We start from the raw sequence: 24,207 nt of genomic DNA on the forward strand, positions 1-24,207 counted from the left end.
GGCTCGATTGCGACGGTCCTGCCGGGCCTCATCCTGAGGCCCGCCTTTTTACACCGGCTAAGAAAGAGCCGCTTGAGGCCACCGTGGTTGAAGCGAGATAAATGAAAAGACTATGGAAGGAGCAGACGGAAAGTGAGGAGAGGAGGAACGCCTATACGGAGATTGAGAGAGGTAGGCTCCGCGCGTGTATGTGTGCTCGAGTGAGAAAGAGGCAGAGATCGAAGGATTAAACGGAAGAAGAGAAGGAGGAGGAGAGAAATAAAAGAGTAAAAAGGAAGGATGTTGGATAGGATGGTAGGGAGAAGGGTGGTAGGTAAAAGCAGGATGGAAACGAGAAGGGAAGGAGAGAATCGACCGGGTGGTGCAAGAAGCGAAGGAAGAGAAGGCAAAAAGGAGGAAAAAAGGTGGGATCCCTTAAAAATTGAGACCCACAGAGGTGGGGATCGGAATTTCGGGCCCCGTAAACCGGCCAGTCTCGAGGAGGCCTTCGCGAAGATGAGGTGAAGAGAAGAGGAGATAGACATCCGACGGGATAGAAGAAGAAGAAGGAGAACGAGAAGGAGAAGAAGAAGAAGAAGAAGAGGAAGGCGAGGGCGAAGAGGAAAACGACGAGGAAGAAAAAGGCGGAGAAGAAGGAAAGGAAGAAGAGTATATCGGAGAGGAAAGAAAGAGACGGCAACGATCACGACGTTCACGACGACCACGACGACGAAGAAGACGAAGAAGAAGAAGAAGAAGAAGAGGAACCGTGCCTAGTCTACTGTGTACCCGGCATGGACCGTCAGTACACACTCTGCGTACTCGTACCGGCGCACCAGTACCGCACCTACGTAAACAATTACCATCAGCAGGCGCATCAACAGCGACTGCAACAACACCAACGCCAGCAATATTCCGAGCAGCAACGTTCCTGCAAACAGCCTTATCAACAGGAGCAAATTTACGAGAACGTCGTGTCCCAATATCGAATGAGAATGTGCTACCACAACGACTACGAGAACGACGAGCAGATACAGAGGTTCTATTGGGAGCAGTGCTACAGACGCGATGACACCGACGCCACCGCATACTATTACTGTGAATACGTAAGGACTCTTGCAGGATTTTCGCGTATCTCGTGCGTTACTCCGATCTCTTGGAATCCGTCGAAGTGAAATTCCACGTCCGGCGTATCATCGTCAACGACTTTGTCACCGATCAGTGTTTTTCTTTCCATACCTCTGCTATCTAATGTCTCATATTTCGTTCAAATATCTCTCTGTCTCTCCGATCTCACGTGTCTCTAATATCAAGATACGATCCGCTGATAACATCGAATAGAAATTTCGAATCATTCACTGTTTCTTTCTTTCGCATTTACACGTCGACTAAGAGGAAAAGAGAGAGAGAAAGAGAGAGGCCTCGAAAACGAACGGTAATTGGAAGTACCGGAGCTCGCTTCGAGAACTCTTTTCGAGAATAGCAAAAGTGCGAAATTCCATAGAAACGCGACACGAGAGAGAAACGGAACGAGAAACGTTGCCGTGAATTCCGAATGTTTCTCTCGCTACCGATCGACTACGTTCTTTTATTTCCTTCTGTTTTACGACGTTGAACCTGCGGAACAATCCGAACTGCAGGATCGTCCGACATTCTTAGCACTACGTAAATCATGTGTAATGGTATTTCCTTGTTTGAAAATCGAAAGAATGCTGCCGCAGGCAGTTGCGTGGCTTCTATCGGATTTCGATGCGTGATCGAGCTAAAAACCTGAAACGACGTGCTATTTCCAACGTTACTTTTAACCGCAGAATTCTTTCTGTTAAGTGTTGTTGCCTAAGTGCTATATGCGCATTTGCAATTTAATTTACCCGAGAGTCTGCATCGATTATTCGATTGTTTGCTTCTATTAATTAAAATCGACTGTATGTTTAAGATAAACTCAATGATCGAAAGTCGAAATGATCGAACGATCGAACGATTACTTCAGTGTGGTTGCGGTTGGATGTTTGAATGTCGTGACTTTTATAAGTTTATGATAGGAATTTTTTTCTTTATTATTTCGGAAGAACGATGGATCGTAATTTTAACAATGTCGTTTGCAACTGTGTTACAGGCGAAAAAGGAGATCTACGATGTGAAGCAACAGAGGTTATGTCTGGCCCAGGATGAGTACAATCACCTCAACAACGCTTTAACGACGCTCGGTGCTTCGCGTACAAGTTGTGAGTACATATTAATATTTATATATTTTCAACAAATTTTCGACATTCAGAGTACTCCTCAAAGTATAGTTTAGCGTGGAAAGTAATGATTTACTTGGAACTTATGACGCGCTAATCGTTCGTTTCGTTATCTGTGCTACACAACACCCTCAAATAAATTTATTTTACAATAAAAGTATTTTTATCTATATAGTTGTTATTATCATGTTATTCCTTTACAATTATATCGTTCGTCCAACTAGAATACAGCAAAATTTTGATACCACAGTGATTCAAGGGATATTTCTTATTTTCCAAAAAATTTGCCAATGTCGTCTTCAATTGTTTGTAGAATACAAAGTCAAATAAACGCAACAATATTTTTTATACCTTTTGATTCAGAGTTCATTGTTATTTTCCACATATAGGGTTAATAAAGAATACATCGAACGAAAAGGTAATGATTGATCATCTATCTCGTCTACAGTGTGCTCCAGTTCAAGTTCATTGAGTACCAAGTACGATCCGGATCTTTTGAAATCCGATGTCGCGCTCGCGAGGAGTCGAGTTTCCCGGCTGAAACGAGAGCTCGAACAGATCCGCGCTGAAATGAACTGTACACAACGAGGAGTGGACACTCTTGCAAGGTATGTCGTTACTGTCTTCTTTCAAGATTTACATCAGACATCCAGTGGAACTCGTAGAAGTACGGATTTACATAAATATCATTTATAGTTTTATCGTAACAGAACGAATAATCTACCGAAGACACGAGTTTCAATGTTTCCTGTTATTTTTGATATAGCGTCGAACAGAAATTGAGCGGACATCATGGCGGTTGTTACAACATCACCGAGGCCCAGGCAATCATGACGGAGCTTCGAAACATTCAGAAATCGCTGAGTTCGGGCGAAAAGGAGAAAGCCGAGTTGATGCAGTCTCTGGCTCAATTGAAGGACGAATTGACGAGACTACAGCTCTGCGAAGGTAGTCCCGAGGCCAGCACTCTTAGCTTACCTCAGGAGAAGCTTAGTACAGCGTCTCAGACTGATCTCTCCGGCGAATTGGTCCCGATCGGTACTCGCCTAGCCGAGATGGCACGGATGAGGTTGCAGTACGACGAAGCAAGGAAAAGGATACAGCATATACAACAACAATTGGCGGACCTCGAGGAAAAAGTAACTCCTGGTCAGACAGAAAGCGATAAGGACAAGTTGTTGCTGTTCCAAGAGAAAGAACAGTTGCTTCGAGAGTTAAGGAGTATCACTCCGCGTACGAGAACGCAACAAGATATGAAGAAGATCCAGAGTGAGATCCGTCGCCTCGAGCAGGATCTAAACAACGCGCTTGAATTGTCGAACAAGACGATTACGGATCGCGTGCGACTGCACGAAGAGAAGCAACTGCTGTTGCAACAGTTGAGGGACGCTTTACGCTCGATGGCGATGCTCGAGGGTCAATTGAAGACTCTCAGTGCGAGCACGCTCTCGGTGAGCAGCAGTTCCAGTCTTGGAAGCCTTAGCACGACCAGTAGCAAGGGTTCGCTTAGCTCTGGATTGAGCTTCACTGATATTTACGGCGGTCCTCAGTGTCTGGGTCCTGTCAGCTCTCAACAGGAGCGACCAGTCGACATGGTTGATCTACATAGACGCGTAGAAAGATTGCTCAGAGGATCGGAGCAGAATAATCTCGTCAGTACGCCTTCTCCTGGTCGATCGCAGCCAAGTTTGTCGCCAAGATCGAGTCTCTCCAGCGTCAGTCCACCGGTCTCGCCGCTTTATGAGAATGCCCCGATGGGCCCACCACCTGCGTATGAACACGTAGAGATGCAGAGACGGCAACATCAGAGACCTACAACCTCGTCGAATGCTCACTTAGATGGAAATCAGCTGGAGGACCGTTTGGCGGAGCTTAGGCTTACTCAGCAGCAAACGTCGTCCCACGAACAATCCTGTGTTGCACCTCAGGATCGTCTTAAGTTGGTCGGTGGCCCACATCCACCCGTCGAATTGCAATCTGGAAATATGTCCCAAGGAAGCGGCCTTGGCAGGCCTGTATGCGTTATGCAGCATCAAATGTCTCCGCAGGAACCACCGCCTCTTTCGCCTATAAGTGAGACACCTCCTCCTACTGGTATTCGTTCGAGAGCTAGCAGTTCTGGTACGAACACCAGGTCCGTCTCGGCAGCTGTTTCCGACGAAAGTGTCGCGGGTGATTCGGGAGTATTCGAGGCTTCTAATCGAAGGAAACTGCCCGGAGCGATTGGCGATGTCAATTCGTTGGCGCTTGGCGAGATGAGCCTGGAGACGGCACAGGTGCAAATTAAGCTTAGGTTGGTTTTATGTTTATATAATTCTGTTTCATAGATTGGAGATCGAAGAGCCATATGAGATATGTAGGCGAAGAATTGGGAAATGTTCGGTTCGTGTTTCTGTGATCTCATTCGTCATCCGTGAGTGAAGTGATAACTTACAGTGACAGTGATTTATGTAACAGACTGTAGGAGTTTTCTCCTTTAAAGGAGTCTAGTCGAAATTAGTTTATATCTCATATGGTTCCTATCTTGTAGAAACAATAACGTAAGTGCTTAACTAAACAATTTATTTGTTTAGATATTCTGTAAGTGACGGTTTGCTCCATGTTGGAATCGAACGTGCCAGAAATTTGGCTGCACTTTTCATACCTAACAACGCGCAAGTGTGAGTATTTATCTAATCGTATAATTTTCCTATTATTCGATTATTTCAATTCAATTATAATGCACGTGACTGTCAGAAGAAATAATTTTGTTACATATTTAATGTTAAGATAATTTATTCGGTAAATTTTTTAAAAACAGTAAAAAATATTATGATATCTTTTATAGAGTATTGGGAGAATGGAAAGAACTGGCATAACTTATTTTAACTATTTTTTTTATTCGAAAGTTGGAAGTGTTCTTGGATCCTCCCTTTCTCTTTTTAATCGTTATGATATTTCTTTTAATCCGAATAAGAATATAATATAAGAATGTAATTTTTTGATCGTAAAGTATCTTTATGTAAATGTAGCGACATTTTACAAACAAGAAACGTTTTCAACGAGACATAGATATATGCGATATTTAGAGTCACGTTGACGAGCCTGTTAGGATGACGATTAAAAATGTTGAATAGTAACAGTTGTTTTTTCCCTGTTTGCGCTTTAGATACATAAAGGCTGCATTGCTTCCGATGCAACCGCCCGTTAATCACATGTGTTGTACGAAACCTGTTGTGGATCTGCGCAAACCAACCTTCGGCGAAACATTCCCGATTGCAGTACCACTCAACAAACTGTACACGAAGACATTGCAAGTCAACGTTTGGTGTACGGGTAACGAGTCTGAGGAGTGCTTGGTACGTGTGTCTTCCGGCTCTTTCTTGTTTCTTTCCTTTGAATATCAAGATGGCAATAAAGTATTGAAATCGTCGAATGCTTGTCTAACGCACGATAAGATTCTCATCAGTTACCAATTTATTGACAATTCAATGGCTTTTATAATGACGTTGAATGCAGCCATAATAAACAAGATATGATCGCGTATACATTTTTTTGTAACGTGATATGCTTTTTACGAACTTCAGGTTCATTTATCTTAAATATGCTAATATCTTTATTTTGTTTATTTCTACTAAACAAGATACAATAAGAAGTACTGTAAATTATACTTACTTTTGATAGCAAAATATTAATTTAATGACGTTTGTGTTTATTGCAATATAGGCATTCTCTTGCCTTTGGAGATCAACAATATTAAATTATTATAATTAAGAGATTTAGAATATACCAATTATATTCTTATTTCTAGTCACTGTATTTTTCCAATTGACTAACTTTTTATCCTTTTCATTGCAGGGATCCGCCCAAGTGTCCCTTGCAGACTTTAGTCCAGAATCGCCAAGCGTGAAATGGTACAACATACTTTCCTTTCGCTTCATGCAACCATCCGACAGCCCGAGCACTAGCACCAGCAATAGCAACAGCATTTCCATCAGCGTAGCAAGGCAGGCCAGACACGACAAACAAGAATCAGACTTATCGGTATATCGTGCTGGACAGAATACGAAAGAAGAAAGCAGTGACGAGAGCACGATTATCAGTTCTCAAACGTCGACTCTGACGAGAAATCAGGGATGCGATGAACTGCAAACGGCAATCTCGTTAAGGCTGGAGGAGCTAGCCAATTGCTTGGGAAGTCCTGAAGAAGAGGATGAGAACGATGGAAGTGAAAGCGGAAGTGAGGACAGTGACGAGGAAGGAATCATTGTAGAATTTACGATGGAAGATAATGTTCTGGAGGATGTGTTAGAACATGAGGTAAATAATACTTTAAGGTACTACCTTCTGGTATATAATTTTCTATGGATAGTTGCCATTAAATATTCTCAAAGCATTTGTTGTAAATTGTTTTCTAAATTTGTAAAGTTTTATTATAAATAATTATAGGAGGACGAGGAATTAAACGAAGAAGCAAGACAAACCCAGGACAAAGAAACTAATACCGAGTGCGTCTTCATCCCAGAACAAGGAAAACAGAGGAAACTTTCGGCAGCCGGTGTCGTTTCTAGTGTTATGCACGATGATAAAAATTCGATCGTAATCAAAAGAAGTCAAACGTTTTCACCCAGTGCTGCAGTCAGCAAAAATCACTATATTTGTCGGGTGAGCATTGCTTTCTTTTTTAGAACATTATCTATAATTTTTAGAAATTTGGTCAAGTAGTCTAAAATTTAATTTGATTATTTATTGCAATCGATGTTTCATATTACAGCTCAATCGAAGCGATAGCGATAGTAGCATGCCGCTTTATCGCAGAGGCGGACCATTTCAACGAAATTCGGTAGAAAGACGGTCTCTTCGATGGCGAAGACCTTTGTCCGCTCTCAGTTGTAAAACTGCCTCAAAAAAGTCTACCAATTTACCACCTACCGCTAGAACCTCGCTGGATCTTGAACTGGATCTTCAAGCACAGCATGCTAGACTGAACAATCTCCAGGACGAGTTGAGTAGATTGCGAGAATTAAAACAAAGGTTAGAACAAGCGCGAGAAAAGGGAGACACAGACTTTGCGGCATGGTTGTTAGAGGACCACAAGTTCCAGAACCTGATGGCACAAGCCGAAAGTGGAAAGAACGGCAAAAGTGCCGAGGATAAAAGAGTAGAGAAGATGTTGAAGAAAACTTCGAAAGAAATCTACAAACTACGGAAAACAAAAGCTGGGAAAGGAAAACCTGATATTATTTCGTTCAAGTATGTACATTACTGTTTAATATATAATATCTGAAATTTCTATTTTAAATTGTTAGAAAAAAAATTATGCGGAATTTCTAGCGTCTAAATGAAAATTATTCATCTACTTTTTGACCAATTTTTCAAAACATTAACTTATATCATAAAACGATATTCGATAAAAATATACAATAAATAGTTACATTCACTGGAAATGTTAACTTATAACATTTTTAACGTAACTTTAATTTTGCATTTTAGAGAAAAGATGGCTTTCTTCACACGCGTTAATCTCAATGTTCCTGTACTTCCACCCGAAGATTCGTTGTGTGAGAATCCATCGTCACCATCACCATCACTTATTCAGCACAGGAGACACGCCTCGGAACCAATTGCCACTGAATACATGGTTACTAAGCTTGGTGCTCAAGGTGTTTCAAATTTGACCATGCGGTCAAATAGTGTTCCTAGCGGGAATGCGTCCGCGGTGAAGACTGACGGTGCCGCGACCAATAACACGACTACGGTCACGAACGTGATCGAGGACGTTCCGGCCAACAGTACAAATAAATCTGTGAACGCGAAAGGTCGATCTACCGAGGCGAACGTGCATTGTCAAGAAAATGGTCAAGGTAGTGAGAGCCTAAAATCAACCGAAGAAAACGATAGCGAAGAGCCAAGGAGGTACGAATACGTCGTCGACAGAGTTCTCGGTGTCGAGGTGTAACGTTTACACCCATATTTTTGCCAATAGACAAATCGTTCGAATCGTTGGATAATTAATGCGTACCAGTCTGGTGACTTTCAAAACGGAAACGGAGGATTGAAAAAAAGAACAAGAGAATGTTGTTGTTTCTTTAATTTTTTCGAATTCCAGGTGCCATGCACGATGAGTAAAGAAAAACTAGATGAAGAACGTTTATCGAAAAACACTTGAACGGCATACACATAGTGACTATAACTAGTACAACAAATTGAACGATGTTGCTGATATTTGTTATTGTTTTCTTTTTTTAATTATCGATTATCGACAACGCGATGCCTTGAGAGAGTCATTCTAGAAAGACTTTTGAAACGATAGAAAAAAATGCGCGAGACAAGCGCTTTGTACATACGAGAATCGTAAATTATTTAAATGAGATTTTATGCGAGAATTATTTAATTTCAATCGATTCCATCGGGTTCCTCTCTTGTATCCCGGTTCATTATTTTACGTTATATCGCTTTGCTCATTTCCCCTTGCATATTCCCTCTTTAGAGCATACATGGCCCCACCGAGCAGCTGGACTGCAATATTGAAAATGTAATAAACGAAGAAAAAGAAAGTAAAGGGAAAGAGGAAAAAGCTGTCGCCCTGGTTGGCTGAACTCTGCCTCGATTCCATTACTGCCATTTCGTAACGTGTTCGCAATTATAATTTCGGATACTCTTCCTTCCGGCTACATCGAATGATGTAATAAGTAAGTGTCTTTTTATTGTGTTTTTAGCGACGAGTTGAGTTCAGCTATGTTCCGTTTCAATTAGATTATTCTCACTCGGCTCAAAGCGTGTTGCAAAATATGTTAACGTCGTGAAATTGTTGATCCCTTTATTGACGAAAGAGATATAGCGAGGTCATAAAATTAGTCATAGTCGAAAATACATGGTCTTCAAATGTCGAAGCAAAATTTCGAAGAAGAAAGAAGAAGATCTAAGGGGAGAGATAAGGCGCTTGAGCTTTGCCGAAAATGTAAGATGTCAACTTAGAATTAATACTTCCTTTACAACTGTAGCTTTATTTTTACCAATACAGTGATTATTATGAAATAAAAAACGACGGAGGTTGTTAATACCGCGTAATTTTAATGTATGTCTACTTGATGCTTTAACTTATGACCTCATTATATGACACTGTACATGATATCGATCCAAGCATCTGCATGTACACATATGTATTTGCGTTAATTCTTTAATATATCCAAATACAGAGTCATTAACATTTTATCGATTGAAAAAATAATTAGGTGTATCGATAGTACGAATGCAGCGATTACTTGAATTTGACTTTAATATTTCTGTACCATTTTTGCGAGTATATCGAGGAACCTGGTAGAAATTGAATTTTCTTGTGGAGGTTAGTAAATGTCTTTGAAACAACAATCATGTAAATAACTTTGTATATACGCATCGACAATCCTGTTTACGCGTCTATAAAATATAAATATATATAGATACAAATTATATACATATATCCATGTATTTACGAGTGCATGCGTGTGGGTCTATATGTTGCAACATATGTTACGCGTATACATGTATGTTTGTATCTATAGTGCGTATAAGACAGAGAAATTTATGCGATAAATTTGTATGGTCCGAGAATGCATATTTTTATAGTAAAATACGTGCACAACTTGTACAACAGCTTTTATTACTTCATTGACAACACAGAGGAAGAAACGGAAGTAGTCTGTTCTGTAATAGAATTACGTTTTCAAAGTGCAGGACCTATTACGTATGTATGTATTTAATTAACGTGTTGCATTAACGTATTGTAAACCAATCATTCGACTAGGTGACGTAATGTCTTACGGTGTTGAAATCAAGTATGACAATGATGTCGATGACAAATGTTAAACGATGGGGCGACGATAGTAACTAAATGCGTTTACGATGGACGGTAGCAAAATAAAAAACAACGATAATGCTGTTAATAACGGTATCAATGATAATGGCAATGTAAAGTGGCGGCAATGAGTATAATAGAACATGAAATATGAATCATGGTACTGATATCGATAAGAATAGTAATAACGATAATAATAAGCTCGTAATGAAATATACACATACATAAACACGTACATCCTCCGAGAAACAACCACAATATGACTTGTAAGTAATAATAATGATTTAAATGGTAGTGATTCATATGATAACGATTAAAAGGAAAAAAATACAGTATATATATTCTTGCCATATTATTTTGTATCGTAAATTTTGTTTCTCAGACTTTTAGTGATTAATATACTTCTTTTAACTCCTGAACCGTTTTATGTGACTAACTACAGCAGTGGTGCAATAAAATTATTCTACCATAGTCCGAGTAGTACGAAGATTCGACATATTTTCAAATTTGGAATCTCATATGACGCAGCTATTTAAATGGAATTCAATTTCCGTAGAAATATTTTATTCACCATTATATGGAATAGTGAAATAACAGGCATGATTTTTTTATAATTGATATTAACACACTATGTGGTTTATGATTTCCCACCATCTTAAGTTTTATCGAATTTACGAAAATACTAAAATTTTGCTGATGTTTGCCTTAGTATATTCATTTTCAAATCAGAAATAACTAAAAAATGTATTATTATTGAACATAAAATATTTCCAATTCTATTCGTAAATGTCTGTCAACTATGTTTCAATCGAAATATGTCATAACTACAAATATTATATCATTCATGGTGTTTAGAACGAACTATGAACTTAGAAGCTTAGCTTAAACAACGCTAATTTATAAATTTACAATATTTCAAATATTATGTTTGCACCTCTGAATTCTAACTTGGAAGGTACGGATATTTGTAGAGTATATATATATATTTATCGAAGTCTTAAAAAGAAATAAAAGAAGTTGAAATCTTTGCACGGTATTAATGAAAATAACGTAGAAGCAAAGAATAAAATATCCTTGCGCATGTTTGAAAATCACGCCGGCGCAGTGAACGGAGTGCTCGAGTTCGTTCGGATTGGCTGAACGGTTCAGTAGACTTGTGGACAACGTCTCACCCCTTTTAGTATAGCCGAGTGCATCCGGCGCGATGTTGTTGTGTGGTGTTTTGTGTACTGCATTGTCAGTTTCCTTCGGTGCGATCGTACAAATTCTAATATTTCTTCTGCAAAACTCGAACATCTCGAAAGTGCAAGCTTCCCTTCCACCGGGAGCTGGTTAGTTTTTATTCCAGAGATACTATAGATTGAAAATATTCGATATCAAGGTTTTGTTGCGTTATACTGACTGATACAATAGGGTCTATGTATATGATAAGGTTAATTACGATTAAAATATACTAGGAAGTTCAAATTAATTAGAAAGTTCAAGTTTGTTTTCTTTTAACTTATTTGATAATACGATTAATTTATTCTATTAAAACATTTTTTACATTCTGTTTAATTTTGTCGCTCGTTCATGTATTTTTCCTTACTTGTCTAGTTTATATACGAATATTTAAATAGTCGAACAAAAAATTGCAAGATTATTTGAATTTAAGAACAAGATTTATCTACTTCGAGAGACAAGATACTCTTACCAAACATTTGTTCCACTCGTCTATACGCGTATCGATTCTCATTCAATCGTTTCTTCGCTGGCGCGCTTTTTTTGAAAACGAGTACGTTCATGGTAATGAGTTCATCTCTCGAAGAAAGCTTACAATTCGTGTATCATAGAATCCAAGCTTTCGTGACCATGTATATTATTGCAATGCATGTGTTTCGTGGATTACACGAGTGTCGAGTCACTGGAAATCGTGTCACTGAATAATCTAGGTGACAGAATCTCGAAGACGTATTACGATATGTAATTCAGCGGTCAGCTGTGAATGTTCGTCGACTAATCGATATTATTATCGACACCATGTTTTCCGCACCGGGAATCTCGCTATATATATACATACAATATACATACGCACATGTGGATAGCATCAAGTTCTACGTAAGTACTATACAATTCGCTGACATACGGAGCATTTAACACTGGTTTGAATCACGCTTCCCCCGAACATTCCCACGCAACCAGAACTATCTGTTGGATCCGAATAATGTTGAACTTGAATGCCAAAGACCTTTGGCTAATTACGTCAGATCGCTTTATAAGACGATATTTCGACGTAATGTAAATATGCAAACTGTGTTTTATTTAAAATAGAATTTGATACAGGAATGCGTTAAATAACACATAAACATCTCTAAATTTGGCATTAACTTAATATATAGCAGAAATAAATTGATGTAAATAATATTTATCTTACGAGCAAAACATTGGTCCATATGTTATGTGATTTATATTGTCATATGTATATACTTTTAGTCGTATATCTTTTTTCAGTATTTTTATCTTTATACAAATATTTAATTTATTACATGGTAATAAATATAGTAAAATAATTCGGGCTCGTTGTTTATGATTCAAGCATATGAAAAATATAGTATTTAAAACTCTAAATTATTTGTTATTTTATTTCAAACCATTAATGAAAGAGACATATTACTAGAAAATAATTTATTTCATTTTGATATACACCTTTTTAACCTGACACTAATGGTACCTATACCGAAAGCGTACATATTTACATTTTTAAGTTGTAAGGTCGGAAATAAAATGAAAACTACCTTTTATTTACAACATACATTTATTAATAGAAAAACACGAAACACAGGGAAATTTAACTAATAATGGTACATCAGTGATACATTACGAAAATAAAGATAAACTTTATAACGTAATCTTCCATTTAAATTCTCTTCCTGAATTCTCACTCGTAATGCCAATTAATAGTTAAGATAAAAATAATTAATCAAAGTGATTGGTTACTTCGAAACACGTATGATATCAAGTACATAGCGGTAACATGGTATCAGATCATTTCGTTTAAGTTAAAAATGGCTCGACGAGTATCCACGAGCTATTAATTAAGGCAAAACATTCTGTTCAGGATAATGAGCCGATTAGAGAACGTAATTGAAGCTCTCGCAATGAAGTTCGGTGTATTGCACGATAAATTGGAGTTGGATAACAGGTGAGAGTAACTAGATACGTGACCAGCAATAATTCGTAACAGTGCGCATCGGAAGGGGTTGTAAACGCATGGTCTCTAGCGGAATCGAACTGGTAAAGCCTGGAAGACTAATCAGAATCAATTTACATTATTTTCACCATAGGAACTCGGTTCCCTATCGATTTAACACTACCACCACTGGCTAAAAATATTCAAGGTGTACATAGCAAATCTTTACATTACGCGATGCATGAAAAGTTTGTACAAGCGAGAAGTCGCTATTTGCTAAAATACATAAAAAGGAGGTTTGCGTTGAAAATTCTATATAAATACGTTAGGTTTAGACATAGATGGCCTGATCGAGGAAATACGACGAATGTATTAGAAAAGGAAAGGATTTTTTATATTCACGCTGTACGACAGAAAGTAAAATAAAAAGAATCACGTTTAAACAAGCAGTTTGTTATTTCTTGCGTTTTATAATTTTGTCAAAGGTTCTTCCTAACCTGTTGTTATATTTTACTTTTTATTCTTAGAAACAGTAATATATCGTCCGTTTTTTAATTAATACATACGCTTGAAACGATTTCACTGATTATAGAATTTTCCAACTTGAAATTATTTTAACGCACCGTGAAGGTAGCGATACTTTGTCTGCTTATAATTCATTTTGAAGTTTTATTCCTCATATGCATAATTCGTGAGTGAAATATGCTAAAGTAAGTATTAGCCAATTTCAAGTGAAATTGAATACATAGGTACTTACCTACCTATTCATGGAACAAAGTTCCAATAAAAGAGAATTCAATGACCTCGTGCAAATTAACGAGCAATTTATAGTCACGCAGTAGCACGACAAACTTTTTGACAGATTTTCTCCTTCTACCGGAAGTTTTTAACTAGTATGTACTCTAATTGGTTACTTCATAGTTTTTGAAGTCGTTAAAATAGTTCCCTACACTTTTTAACCTGTCTCGCACATGAGAAATTAATCCATCACGATCAATATTAATTGAACAATCGAGATCGCTTGTTGTCTCGATAATATCAAGCCAATTTTGTCGTTTCATAAAAACGTTTAATAATTGTTAATTACGTAAATCGAATAATTATTAATACTGTATATATATGTATGTGTACCTGTTTAATGTCGGGTGTTTAGGACCAAGTTGGTCTATTCGTTATATTTAATGTCACATTGTCTCGTAAACGATTCGCATGACTAAAGGTCATTGCCCTTGTCGACGATAAGTTCCTATGAAAGTGAAGCTTTCACGCACCACCGCTTCACGTTTGTCTGTTCCTCTTTCATAGCAATGCGGAAATAAATATCATGTAATCTGAAATTACATAACCTCAAAAGAATATTTTACTCGCGAGATGTCCTGAACTGTAACATTTCATTGAAATTTTCAAATAATTATTTTGTATTATTTTGCGTATATTAATTTTACGCTTGTTTTTTTAAAATAAAATTGACATTAACAGCTGTAAGCGTAAGCAAGACGATTATTTATATAAAATTATGTTACAACGTTTAATTCTTGATAGATTTTATTTTGGATGCTTTAGCAAAATGTTTTACGAGAATATACTTGTCAACGAATAACAGTTACAATTCCAACGATATTTAAAACAATATCACGCAGCGATTAACCTATATCCTGTATATTAAAAAGAAAAAGGGTATTTGTTCTACTTTTGTAATCAACGCAGTTAATTTCATAAGACAAACCTCGTTTATACATTACCACGTTTACACGATGCAATAAAGACGGTTATCGTTGCATTGAAGCATAAATTTGAATCGATTACTCGTTTTAATCAAACTGAATACTCGAAAATATTTATTCTTCGTACTACTACGTATCGTGAAATACGATATACAATTTCTTGTTCGACTTGATATCACCGTAATCTATCCTCAGTTTGCTAAGTAATAAATCAAATAAATATCATTAAAACGCGCCTTTCACTTCCATCCTTATTAATCGAAGCGTATAATTTACGAGTAAAATGTTTGTTACCTCAGAGGATGAAATTATTCTGATCGAGCATCTGCCAGGACGTCGAGTACATCTGCAAGACTTCTTTTGGTCAGATGCCAAGGATGCCCCACCATGGGTAGACGCTAATCAAGGGCTGACGTTTTACGAAACCAGAACAGTTCATCATACCGTAACATTGTACTCGCCGGCAGAAGACAAAGATAATCACAAACCATTTCCCGATCACGCTGAACCTAACGAACCAAAATGTACTACTTGCATCGAACCAACGCCTAGATTGGACGACGACACGGACCAAAATATCGGTGTCCTTATCGGAGAAGATCCTGGTCCAAGGTGTGTATTTATTTGTTATTTTCCAGATTGCGAGTATTTATGCGTCTTGTGCACGAATATTTTCACACTTGGTGCCATCCGATCAAAATATAAATATTTTTATTACACTTCCAACGGTATGTTAGAAGAATGTTTCTCTACTCTTAATTATCGTGTTTCTTGCCATAACCGGGACTAAGTGTTTCGGTGAATTGAAACTGAATATATATGCGTTAATCAGACTCCGTGTTTGTTTCTAAGAAATAGCTGGCACTACAAAAACCTTTATAAACTGCAAGAACGTGACTGGAAACACACGTTCCAATTAACCTAACATCACAACATTGCACAGGCGATCGTATCCAGCGTTCGTAGCTTCGCGTTTTCTTACGGACAAGACATACATAATTACGTTATAAGTAACGCCACGAACAACACTTTACGCAGAATAATTGAAATATTCTTTTTTCGTTCTCCACGATTTAGATACTGGTTGCTAACAGTTCTTCGGGCAGGTGAAGCCATACCGCCAAAAATCGAATTGAAACTAGCCCGATTGTATAAGACTGCGTTTTCGAGGCAGCAGCATCGTCATCTTGGACTTTCACAGACGAACACACGATTTCGAAGAATTACAAGAGGGCACGCGCTCCTTAGAAACAAGGTACGCTCGCTGAATCAACGTACAATGGAACCCAACCTAACCCCAATTTGGCAGACGCGATCATAAACGTTCATAGATATATCCTCTAAATTCATTAAAATATTATCACCATATAGCGATGATAAGGTGAAATTAATCGCTATTACACTCTTCGTCGTACATTGTCCCGCTCCTTGTCTAACAGGAGCTGAGATACCTCCACGCACGTTCTATTCTCCGCTCCTGTTACTTTCTCGCGATTCGACTCCGATAGATGGCAACACTGTTATACGTATATCTATCTTTGCCACGTAATATCGCGCTCCATGTCTATTATCGATGATTAAAGAAGGTCGGAACTGCGGGAAAGTAACAGGAGTATAGAATGTGCAAGGAGGTATCTCAGCTACTGATAGACAAGGAGAGCTGTATTGTCCGACAAGGACGGACATACGTGACGTCACAGACAAGGAAAGCTATATTGCGCGAAAAGAACAGAAGTACTTCTCCCTTTAGTTTCACGATTATTCGTTAATTACGCTTTTTCCTGATAAAATTCATGAATTTTCAGGATCGTACTACAAAGGCAGAACCTCTGGCAAGGTTCACAGATCGATTTCGACCGGAATTTCCTTTTAATTAATTAGGTACATGTCTGCGATTTTCCATAAATATTAACCTTTTGCTGCATCAATTCGCACTCTAAGGAAATGTGGAAGCTTCCATAGATCCTGTACTAAATTCTTCGTGCGTAAAAGTTCATAAATCAATTACGCGTGGCGAAAATTTGCGGCGTGTCCCTGGGTGACGAGGGGATGTCGTGGATAGTCGTTAAAAACTGAATAATTAGGCAGAAATTTTGGTCGAAATCGGTGCAAGACCGTTCTCAGAGATCCCCTCTATATTCTTCGATTCTAAAAGCGAAGGATTTTGTAGCAGGAACAGAGCAATTGATGAAAATTCGAAGAATTAGAGAGAGAGAAGTATGTGTGTCCTTATCGCACGGTAGTGCGCTCCTTGTCTACGATCGATGCTGCTATCTATCGAAACCGGCTAAAACTGCAGAAAAGTAACAGGAATATAGAACATGCGAGGAAGTACTTCAACTCCTGTTAGATAAGAAGAGGTATATTGTGCGACAAAGACAGACATACGTGACGTCACAGACAAGGAAAGATATATTGCGCGACAAGGACAGACATACTTCTCACTCTAATTTCACGATTGTTCCTTCGTTACTCTTCTCCCTGGTAAAAGTGATGAACTTTCAGGATCGCAAGGCAAAGGTGGAACCTCTGGCAAGATTCACACGCCGATTTCAATCGGAATTTACCTTTAATTAATTAGTTATGGACATTTATCGTAGCTAATGTCGCGGCTAGCCCGGTACTGGTCTGCGACTTTTTACAAATACCAACTTTACGCCGTATTAATTAGCTCTCTAAGGAATCGTAGAAGCTTCCTTAGATCCCGTAGTAAATTCTTCGTGCATAAAAGTTCGTGAATTAATTACGCGTGAGGAAAATTATGCGAAAATTTGCGGCGTGGCCCCTGGCTGACGAGGGGACGCCGTGGATAATCGTTAAAAACTGAATAATTAAGCAGAAATTCTGGTCGAAATCGGTGCAAAACCGTTCTCAGAGATCCCCTCTATATTCTTCGATTCTAAAAGCGAAGGATTTTGTAGCAGGAACAGGGCAATTAATGAAAATTCGATGAATTAGAGAGAGAGGTATGTCTGTCCTTGTCGCACGGTAGTGCGCTCCTTGTTTATGGTCAAGCCATGCCCCGTCATCTGTGTGCGGAAGCTGGAACATAAAAAGTTATAGTGTGTGAGAATAGATGGCAGTCGATGGTTGTTCGCAGACAAGAAACGCACTAGTGTTTTAGAAGGACGGATATATATTCTCGTCGCAGGTAAAGGGGATTGAAAAATTAGTTCCGCTTTCCACCGCTATGCGGTGATAGCATCGCTGTCCCTAAAAATATGACAGATTATGAGTTATTAAGATAATGTAAATTAAGATGAAGTGTTCTTAGTAGAAAATAACATTTTCGTAGAAGTAAGTGACATAAAGTATACTTCACTAAGGCTATGGATTTAAACCAAAGTTATCTATAGTATGTAGATAATTTGTAGCTTACGTATGAATGTAACTATGGACCTATCTTAAGATTCAGTTTAATGGAAAAAGTCGAACAAATTCTCTTTATTAAGAAAGGCTAATTAAGAGAATTCATCTGTGAACTTTTAGGTTTGCGTCTACCGGATTGTATCATCAGCTTTCTTCCTACCTTTCTTTCAGTCTACAAACTGTAAATATAAAGATTTACAAATTTTGCGTGATAGATTGAAGCACTCGTATGGATAGTATTTAATTGTTCGCGAACTACGTTCGAAATATGAATCGTAATTTCTCGTCGACGTAGTTAAAGGCGTAAACCTCGAATAAATGTATACACGTACAATGCAAGTTAATTGCGCGAAGGTGAGAAACTTTTATTTGTTAATTTCAAAGGGAAAGAATTGTCTCTCTAATTACCGAATATTCGTTAATTACTCTTGCTTTTAAATCATAATTTTAGAATCTTGGAATAAAGAATGGCTGCCAGACAACATTCACATACATAGCTTTCAAGATGAATCTGTGTTTAACGAATTGGTTATTAACAATTATTTCTTACAATTGGCACCACTAATATACATGAGTTTTTATTAATACGGAACTTTTAAACGATTTCGATTTACAGTCCGTGCAATCATAGAAGCTTCCTTAAACCCCGAGCATTCCATAAAGTACACCTTCGTATTTCTACAGTAACAGCGAATAAATTTATGAGAGTTACTTTTAAAGGTTTATATATATATTTTTTTAAATACAAGGTAACATGGCAAACATACAGTTGCAATAAATATTTCTCGAACGTTGTTTCAGCCAGAGATCGCCGGTCAGGGAGAAATGCCGCGAAATTCCACGATCTCATCGCCTAAACTAAGGATTGCAGGGAATTCAGAGTCTCGGATCTCTACGATGCCAAACCAAATAAAATTACTTCAAGTATCCAGCTTCAAAAATACTCTTGTCCCAACGACGACAAGCGTTAACGATGTTGGGAATCGCAACGAGCAAATTCAAATGGACGATTTTCAATTAAAAATCACAAAATCGAGCCCCGTCGAGGAGAAAATATCGTACGATAAAGATCTATCTGCAACCACGTCGTTAGACTTCAATGAAAACACGACAGACTATCCTGGTCAACGATCGTTGCAGTATGATCTATCTTTTAATTCGTCTTCTAATCTTTTTAACGATGTTCGCGATCGTACGAACAATCGTGCTACGTCAAGGGAAGAAATATTAAACGATGGCGGTTCAGACAGCACAAATACAAGCAAATATTCCGAGTTACGTTCATTGGATCGTTCTGGCGACGAGGCTGTCCAAGTTAGAATGCAAAATACAAGTGTAACGGACAGTGGGGCTACGAAGTTGATTTATTCGGTTCACCTAGGAGGGAAACCTGTACCCGCAGAAACAGCTGCCAGGGATATGGCTCTTTTGTCACCTCAAGAGGTTGCATTGGAACTTGGCGCGCCAGTTCTTATTCAAAGCGAACGTAAATATTATACTTGTAGCTCTTACTTATGGTAGTATAGTGTATTATTATTTTCCATTAAGAAGTAAGATATCTTAGCACCGCTTTTTCGTAATTAGGTGTGCGAACGAATGATGCGAATTTTCCAGTGAGATTCCAAGTCTATTCAAAAAGAAGGTACAGCAGGTGGTTCGATCAGAACATTTGCCATCGCTTTCTATGATTTTAAGAGACGATTCGCATGGTCGGGTCGCGTCGAGTCAGGTCAAAATCGCTTACAGGTAATTCAACGAGATTATTCGCAGTTGGAGGTTCGGTCGAGTCGAACGAGAATCTCTTGACCGGAGCCTGACTCGACGTCATCTGACCGTATCGTTATCGCTAGTCTGAATCAAACTAGAGCCATCTATGAATTCTTTCATTAAGTTCTGAATGGCAAATCATGAATTCTCTCATGGAAAAATGCTGCGTCTCTAGACAAGAACCAATCGCCGAGTCATTTTTCTATCTCGTCCGCTAATTGAAAGTGAGTATCGGATGAGACGTGTTACGTCGATCAGAACAGGTAATAATCCTAGGGAGTAACGTCTAGCGAATAAGTTGGCTGCTACAAGGTATCCCAAACATGATTCATTATGACAACATGAACAACTTGAATCTTCTTTAAATAAACTTTGAGTTCCACTGACAAATTTGGATTGTTCGTTTGCACGTCTAGATTGTAGGTGTATTTATTAATATATAATCTAAATAAAATTTATCTTCTTTTTTTTTAATTAAAATGGGTACGAATATTAATATCTACAGGCATAATGATCAACTTTTAATATATAAAAAGGACACTTAGTATATATCTTACAGTATATCCAATATATTAATATATTACATTCCTTGTTTTAAGTAGTACTGATTTATAAGCATTTTGAGTTTCAATTGAGTTTCAAGTTACTTTGCATTTTTTGTGTACATAGCGTACCTGAAAGAAACACGACCATTGGCTCTTTCGAGGAAAAGGGATGCATGGCTATTAATCGGTGCAGCAAGCGCTGGTTTTATTCTGTTAGCATTGGTTGTCACGGGATTAGTTCTCGCAGCAAAAAGGAAACGAGCACACAGCGCTGTAGCTGCACCACCGAGTCATCATGTTTTAAGAAAGAAACAAGAATATATACAAGCAGCTGCCGGTCTTGATAATAATGCTTGTTCGACATCCGAAATGGAAATTAAGGTATGTGAGAAATTAGAGTAGAGAAACGTGAAATAATATTATCTAAAATAACGTGATTGACTGTTAAAAATAAAAAAAAATATAGCGATTAATAGACTGTAAATTTTCATATGCATTTGTGCTAAATTTAAAGGTGCAAAGGTGTTAAGAGATTTAAAGTACTCATTTAGCGTATAGGATAAATATCTATTTAGATTCTCACTTTAAGCACGCAAGCTATGGCCACTAATTTTGTTAATAGTTTGCGCGATATTGAACATAAATATAAATGAAAAAATCCGGAATAGTAAGAACACTGTCCAATAATCGAGCCAAATGACTAGCTGGAATTATAGGGACAGACTGTTGCATTTATTCGACTATTGACTTGGGGCGAATATTCAACCTTCGTTTACTCTGATTTATTGCGAAGCAACTCTATCGATCTACTGCACATCCTATCCTTTTTCGCAGACTGACGGTACCAGTCAGAGACAGACTCCTGGAAGTTTATCGAGGACTCCGGTGTCTCTCGAAACCCCCGACAGTCTCGAGGCAGGAATTCATCAAGTTTCGAGCGACAACGACGAAGAACAGAAAAGTAAAACGCTAGAACCGAGACCGTGGGAATACTCCTCGAAAAGAACCAGGTACATCCAAGTGTTAATTGCAAGATAATACAAATTTCATTTGATAAAATTTCTTGGTTTGTTTTCAAGCTTAACTGAAGTCCCATCTTCGTATTTTGAAATTTCTAATAATGTTGAACCATATCTTAAGACCTAATTTTTTTCTTTTAAAGCTTTTAATTATATTCAATCTTATCTTTCTATCTTGATACTTCTGTAAACCTGTAAAAAGTATAACGCGATATTTAATTGTTATCGTTCAATTATAGAATGGCACATGGAAGAATGACACGAACAAACGCTGTTGACACGCCTCGAACATCCGATTCAATGGATGTGATTGTCGATCATCTAGAAACATTAGATTCTTTGGAAAAAGATTACACGAGGCAAGAAGAAGCCACTGCTTCACCGCATTCTTACCTTTCTATGCCATCTTGTAAGCCATTCCCCAGCATGAAAAGTGTTGAACCACTTTCTAGAGTACTCGAACCAGTTATGGTGAGCAAACTTTAATCTTGCAATAAAAGTTGTAACGAAAACATGACATAAAATTAGTCCAACGAAAACATATTAAATATTTAATACTTTACGCGTACTTCTCACAGATTTTATGTGTTCTATATTTGTTTTATTTAGGTCAAACATCTAGACATAGACTCTCCAGAACTGGTAAGGCGAGAAAACGATCGTTTGGGTCTTTATACGGGTGATGGTGTGAATGATAAATTTTTTGCACGAACTTCGAGTGCTGTCAAAGACCCTGGAGTTATAGGACCAATAGTATGGAATCTTCGGCGGCAAAACTTGTCTGCAGAAGGTATCTGTCTCAGCCCATTTATTCTAGTATTTTCCGGATTAAATTTTCTTATTACGTAATTTGAACTGTGATTTAAGACAATGGTACATCCGGAACAGATGTTGATCCAACTTATGCAATGCCATCCGGTCCTGTGGGGAAAGCAAGGAGAAGACTTCACGAACTCCTGGAAGATTCTTTCAGTCTCTTTGGAAGTAGAGATGCAAAATCAGAAGCACAATTATGCGCCACAAGACCAACTTCAGCAGCACGTGCACCGGATATTCTCACGATATTTTCCGAAACTAAAGGAAGAATCACTCATGCTAGGTATTTTTATTTAGAGATTGTAATTGAGAAGCATTCTGAAAAAAGCTCTGCTAAATTAAGAGTCTATATTATAATTATTAATTGCAATATAGTTAGTGTTAAAAGTCAGAGACAAAACTTATCTAGAAAGCTTATCGATTACTTTTTTAGTATATTCTGTTTAAAATTCATGTTAATGTCTGTATTTAATTTCGTCTTTAGTCCTATATCTTCACCATTAGCGGAAATGCAGGTTCGACCTCGTACGTCGTTACCGGTGAAATCCAACGACGGTGATATTGCAGAAAATGGACATTTCCAACCACCGCGATCTCGCAGTGGTTGGGGTTCCAGACCACTAAGTGCTGGTCCCTTTCATAGGCCTAACTTGCCAGATGTTGATACGAGGCGTATACTTGTCGACAGCCAACTTCCACCAGAAGATCCAGCAGTACCATTAATAGCTTCGATTAAAAGAGAACTTGAAAAGTTTTCTCCGCAATAAAATAAATAATCGAAGGGGTAACGACATTAAGCAATAACAAGTATTAAAAACTAAAGTACAATTGAGTTAATTCGAAGATTGACGAACGTGCAAACTCCAATTATACTTCCTACACTGATTCTACAGAGATTGATATTATTGAGGATATTCTAATGAAGAATTAATAGAAAGATTTTCCTGAGACTGTTATTTATAAGTGCAATCAACTACTGCTAATTGACAATTGCTAGTACGACATTAATTTCCAGCAGTTTCAATCTCTAAGAAATTAATATTACAACGGCTCTGTTGAGCTGACTAACCGAGTTGACAATTACCAAAGAAAAAACGATATTTATAAGATGGATAAAAGACATGAAAATCAGTATTTGAAATTACATTTATAACAATTGTAAATATTTAACAAATTTTTATACGTACGTATTCACTGAATTCATTCACATCAATTCATTCATGGAAGTAATATTTTCTTGAAAGACTGGCGAAAGTAAAAAATTATTATAAAATATCTATTTACACATTGTACACATATTGATGCTATTATAGTTATTATCAATTTATCGTTAACGAAATGAAATGCTGTTGTTTTCATGAAGATAATTAGAAAGGAAATGACTTTTTAAAATAGCTTTTTTAATATATTTTTGTTATATTTTTGTTTGTACAGATAGCAAGGTTAAAAGAACCAAAAAGACACTGTTACGATATTCACTATCAAATTATTTATTTTTTAACTAATACGCTTATTGTATTTTTCGTTTCCCATTGTATATATCACGAATTACTGTAAGTTAGCTAATTTTAATGCATGATCATTTGACATAAAGCGACCATTTCTTACTAAAAACTTTAGAATTTTTTAATTTTAAGAAAGTACGACTTTATAATTAATTCCATCCAGTATAAAGATATTTTTAATCCAAGTATACTCTAATAATGTATCAGAAAACAAATAAATTATTGATATTTTTAATTATGTACATATACATATAT

At 37.5% G+C, this 24,207-nt stretch overlaps 2 protein-coding genes and 1 long non-coding RNA gene across 8 annotated transcripts in view; 2 read left to right on the forward strand and 1 right to left on the reverse strand.

Moving 5' to 3' along the window:
* LOC117216990 (protein kibra) overlaps positions 1 to 10,393 on the forward strand; it is a 42,694-nt gene extending 32,301 nt beyond the window's left edge. For 4 of the 5 annotated variants that reach the window (XM_033464259.1, XM_033464240.1, XM_033464231.1 and 1 more), the window contains 9 exons: positions 2,096 to 2,204; positions 2,671 to 2,830; positions 2,989 to 4,515; positions 4,796 to 4,882; positions 5,371 to 5,560; positions 6,060 to 6,521; positions 6,651 to 6,866; positions 6,976 to 7,454; positions 7,695 to 10,393. In XM_033464259.1, coding sequence (XP_033320150.1) covers positions 2,096 to 2,204; positions 2,671 to 2,830; positions 2,989 to 4,515; positions 4,796 to 4,882; positions 5,371 to 5,560; positions 6,060 to 6,521; positions 6,651 to 6,866; positions 6,976 to 7,454; positions 7,695 to 8,160 — 3,696 coding nt within the window. In that variant the 3' untranslated portion in view covers positions 8,161 to 10,393. Of the gene's footprint in view, positions 1 to 758; positions 1,086 to 2,095; positions 2,205 to 2,670; positions 2,831 to 2,988; positions 4,516 to 4,795; positions 4,883 to 5,370; positions 5,561 to 6,059; positions 6,522 to 6,650; positions 6,867 to 6,975; positions 7,455 to 7,694 lie in introns of those variants that run through there. The other variant, XM_033464250.1, reaches the window with a different exon arrangement.
* A 356-nt stretch (positions 10,394 to 10,749) lies between these two features.
* On the forward strand, positions 10,750 to 24,187 carry LOC117217010. 2 transcript variants are annotated; one of them, XM_033464273.1, is made up of 10 exons: positions 10,750 to 11,369; positions 15,231 to 15,543; positions 16,009 to 16,186; positions 19,102 to 19,786; positions 20,737 to 20,993; positions 21,447 to 21,622; positions 21,871 to 22,102; positions 22,241 to 22,421; positions 22,499 to 22,730; positions 22,932 to 24,187. In XM_033464273.1, exons 1-10 carry the CDS (start codon positions 11,243 to 11,245, stop codon positions 23,212 to 23,214), a joined length of 2,664 nt encoding a protein of 887 aa, XP_033320164.1. In that variant the 5' UTR covers positions 10,750 to 11,242; the 3' UTR covers positions 23,215 to 24,187. The 2 variants fall into 2 exon arrangements, with proteins under 2 accessions (XP_033320164.1, XP_033320173.1); XM_033464282.1 differs by lacking the exons at positions 10,750 to 11,369; positions 15,231 to 15,543; positions 16,009 to 16,186 and adding exons at positions 18,493 to 18,654; positions 18,752 to 18,828; positions 18,917 to 19,020 and having other exon boundaries at positions 19,106 to 19,786.
* LOC117217060 lies at positions 13,857 to 15,355 on the reverse strand. The gene is made up of 2 exons (XR_004489467.1): positions 15,226 to 15,355; positions 13,857 to 15,130 (listed from the first exon to the last, which is right to left on the reverse strand). It is a non-coding gene; the product is annotated as an uncharacterized LOC117217060 (long non-coding RNA).
* Positions 24,188 to 24,207: the final 20 nt, after the last annotated feature.

The sequence above is a fragment of the Bombus bifarius genome, unplaced genomic scaffold (genome assembly GCF_011952205.1).
Source record: "Bombus bifarius isolate JDL3187 unplaced genomic scaffold, Bbif_JDL3187 scf7180000007966, whole genome shotgun sequence".
NCBI lineage: Eukaryota > Metazoa > Arthropoda > Insecta > Hymenoptera > Apidae > Bombus > Bombus bifarius.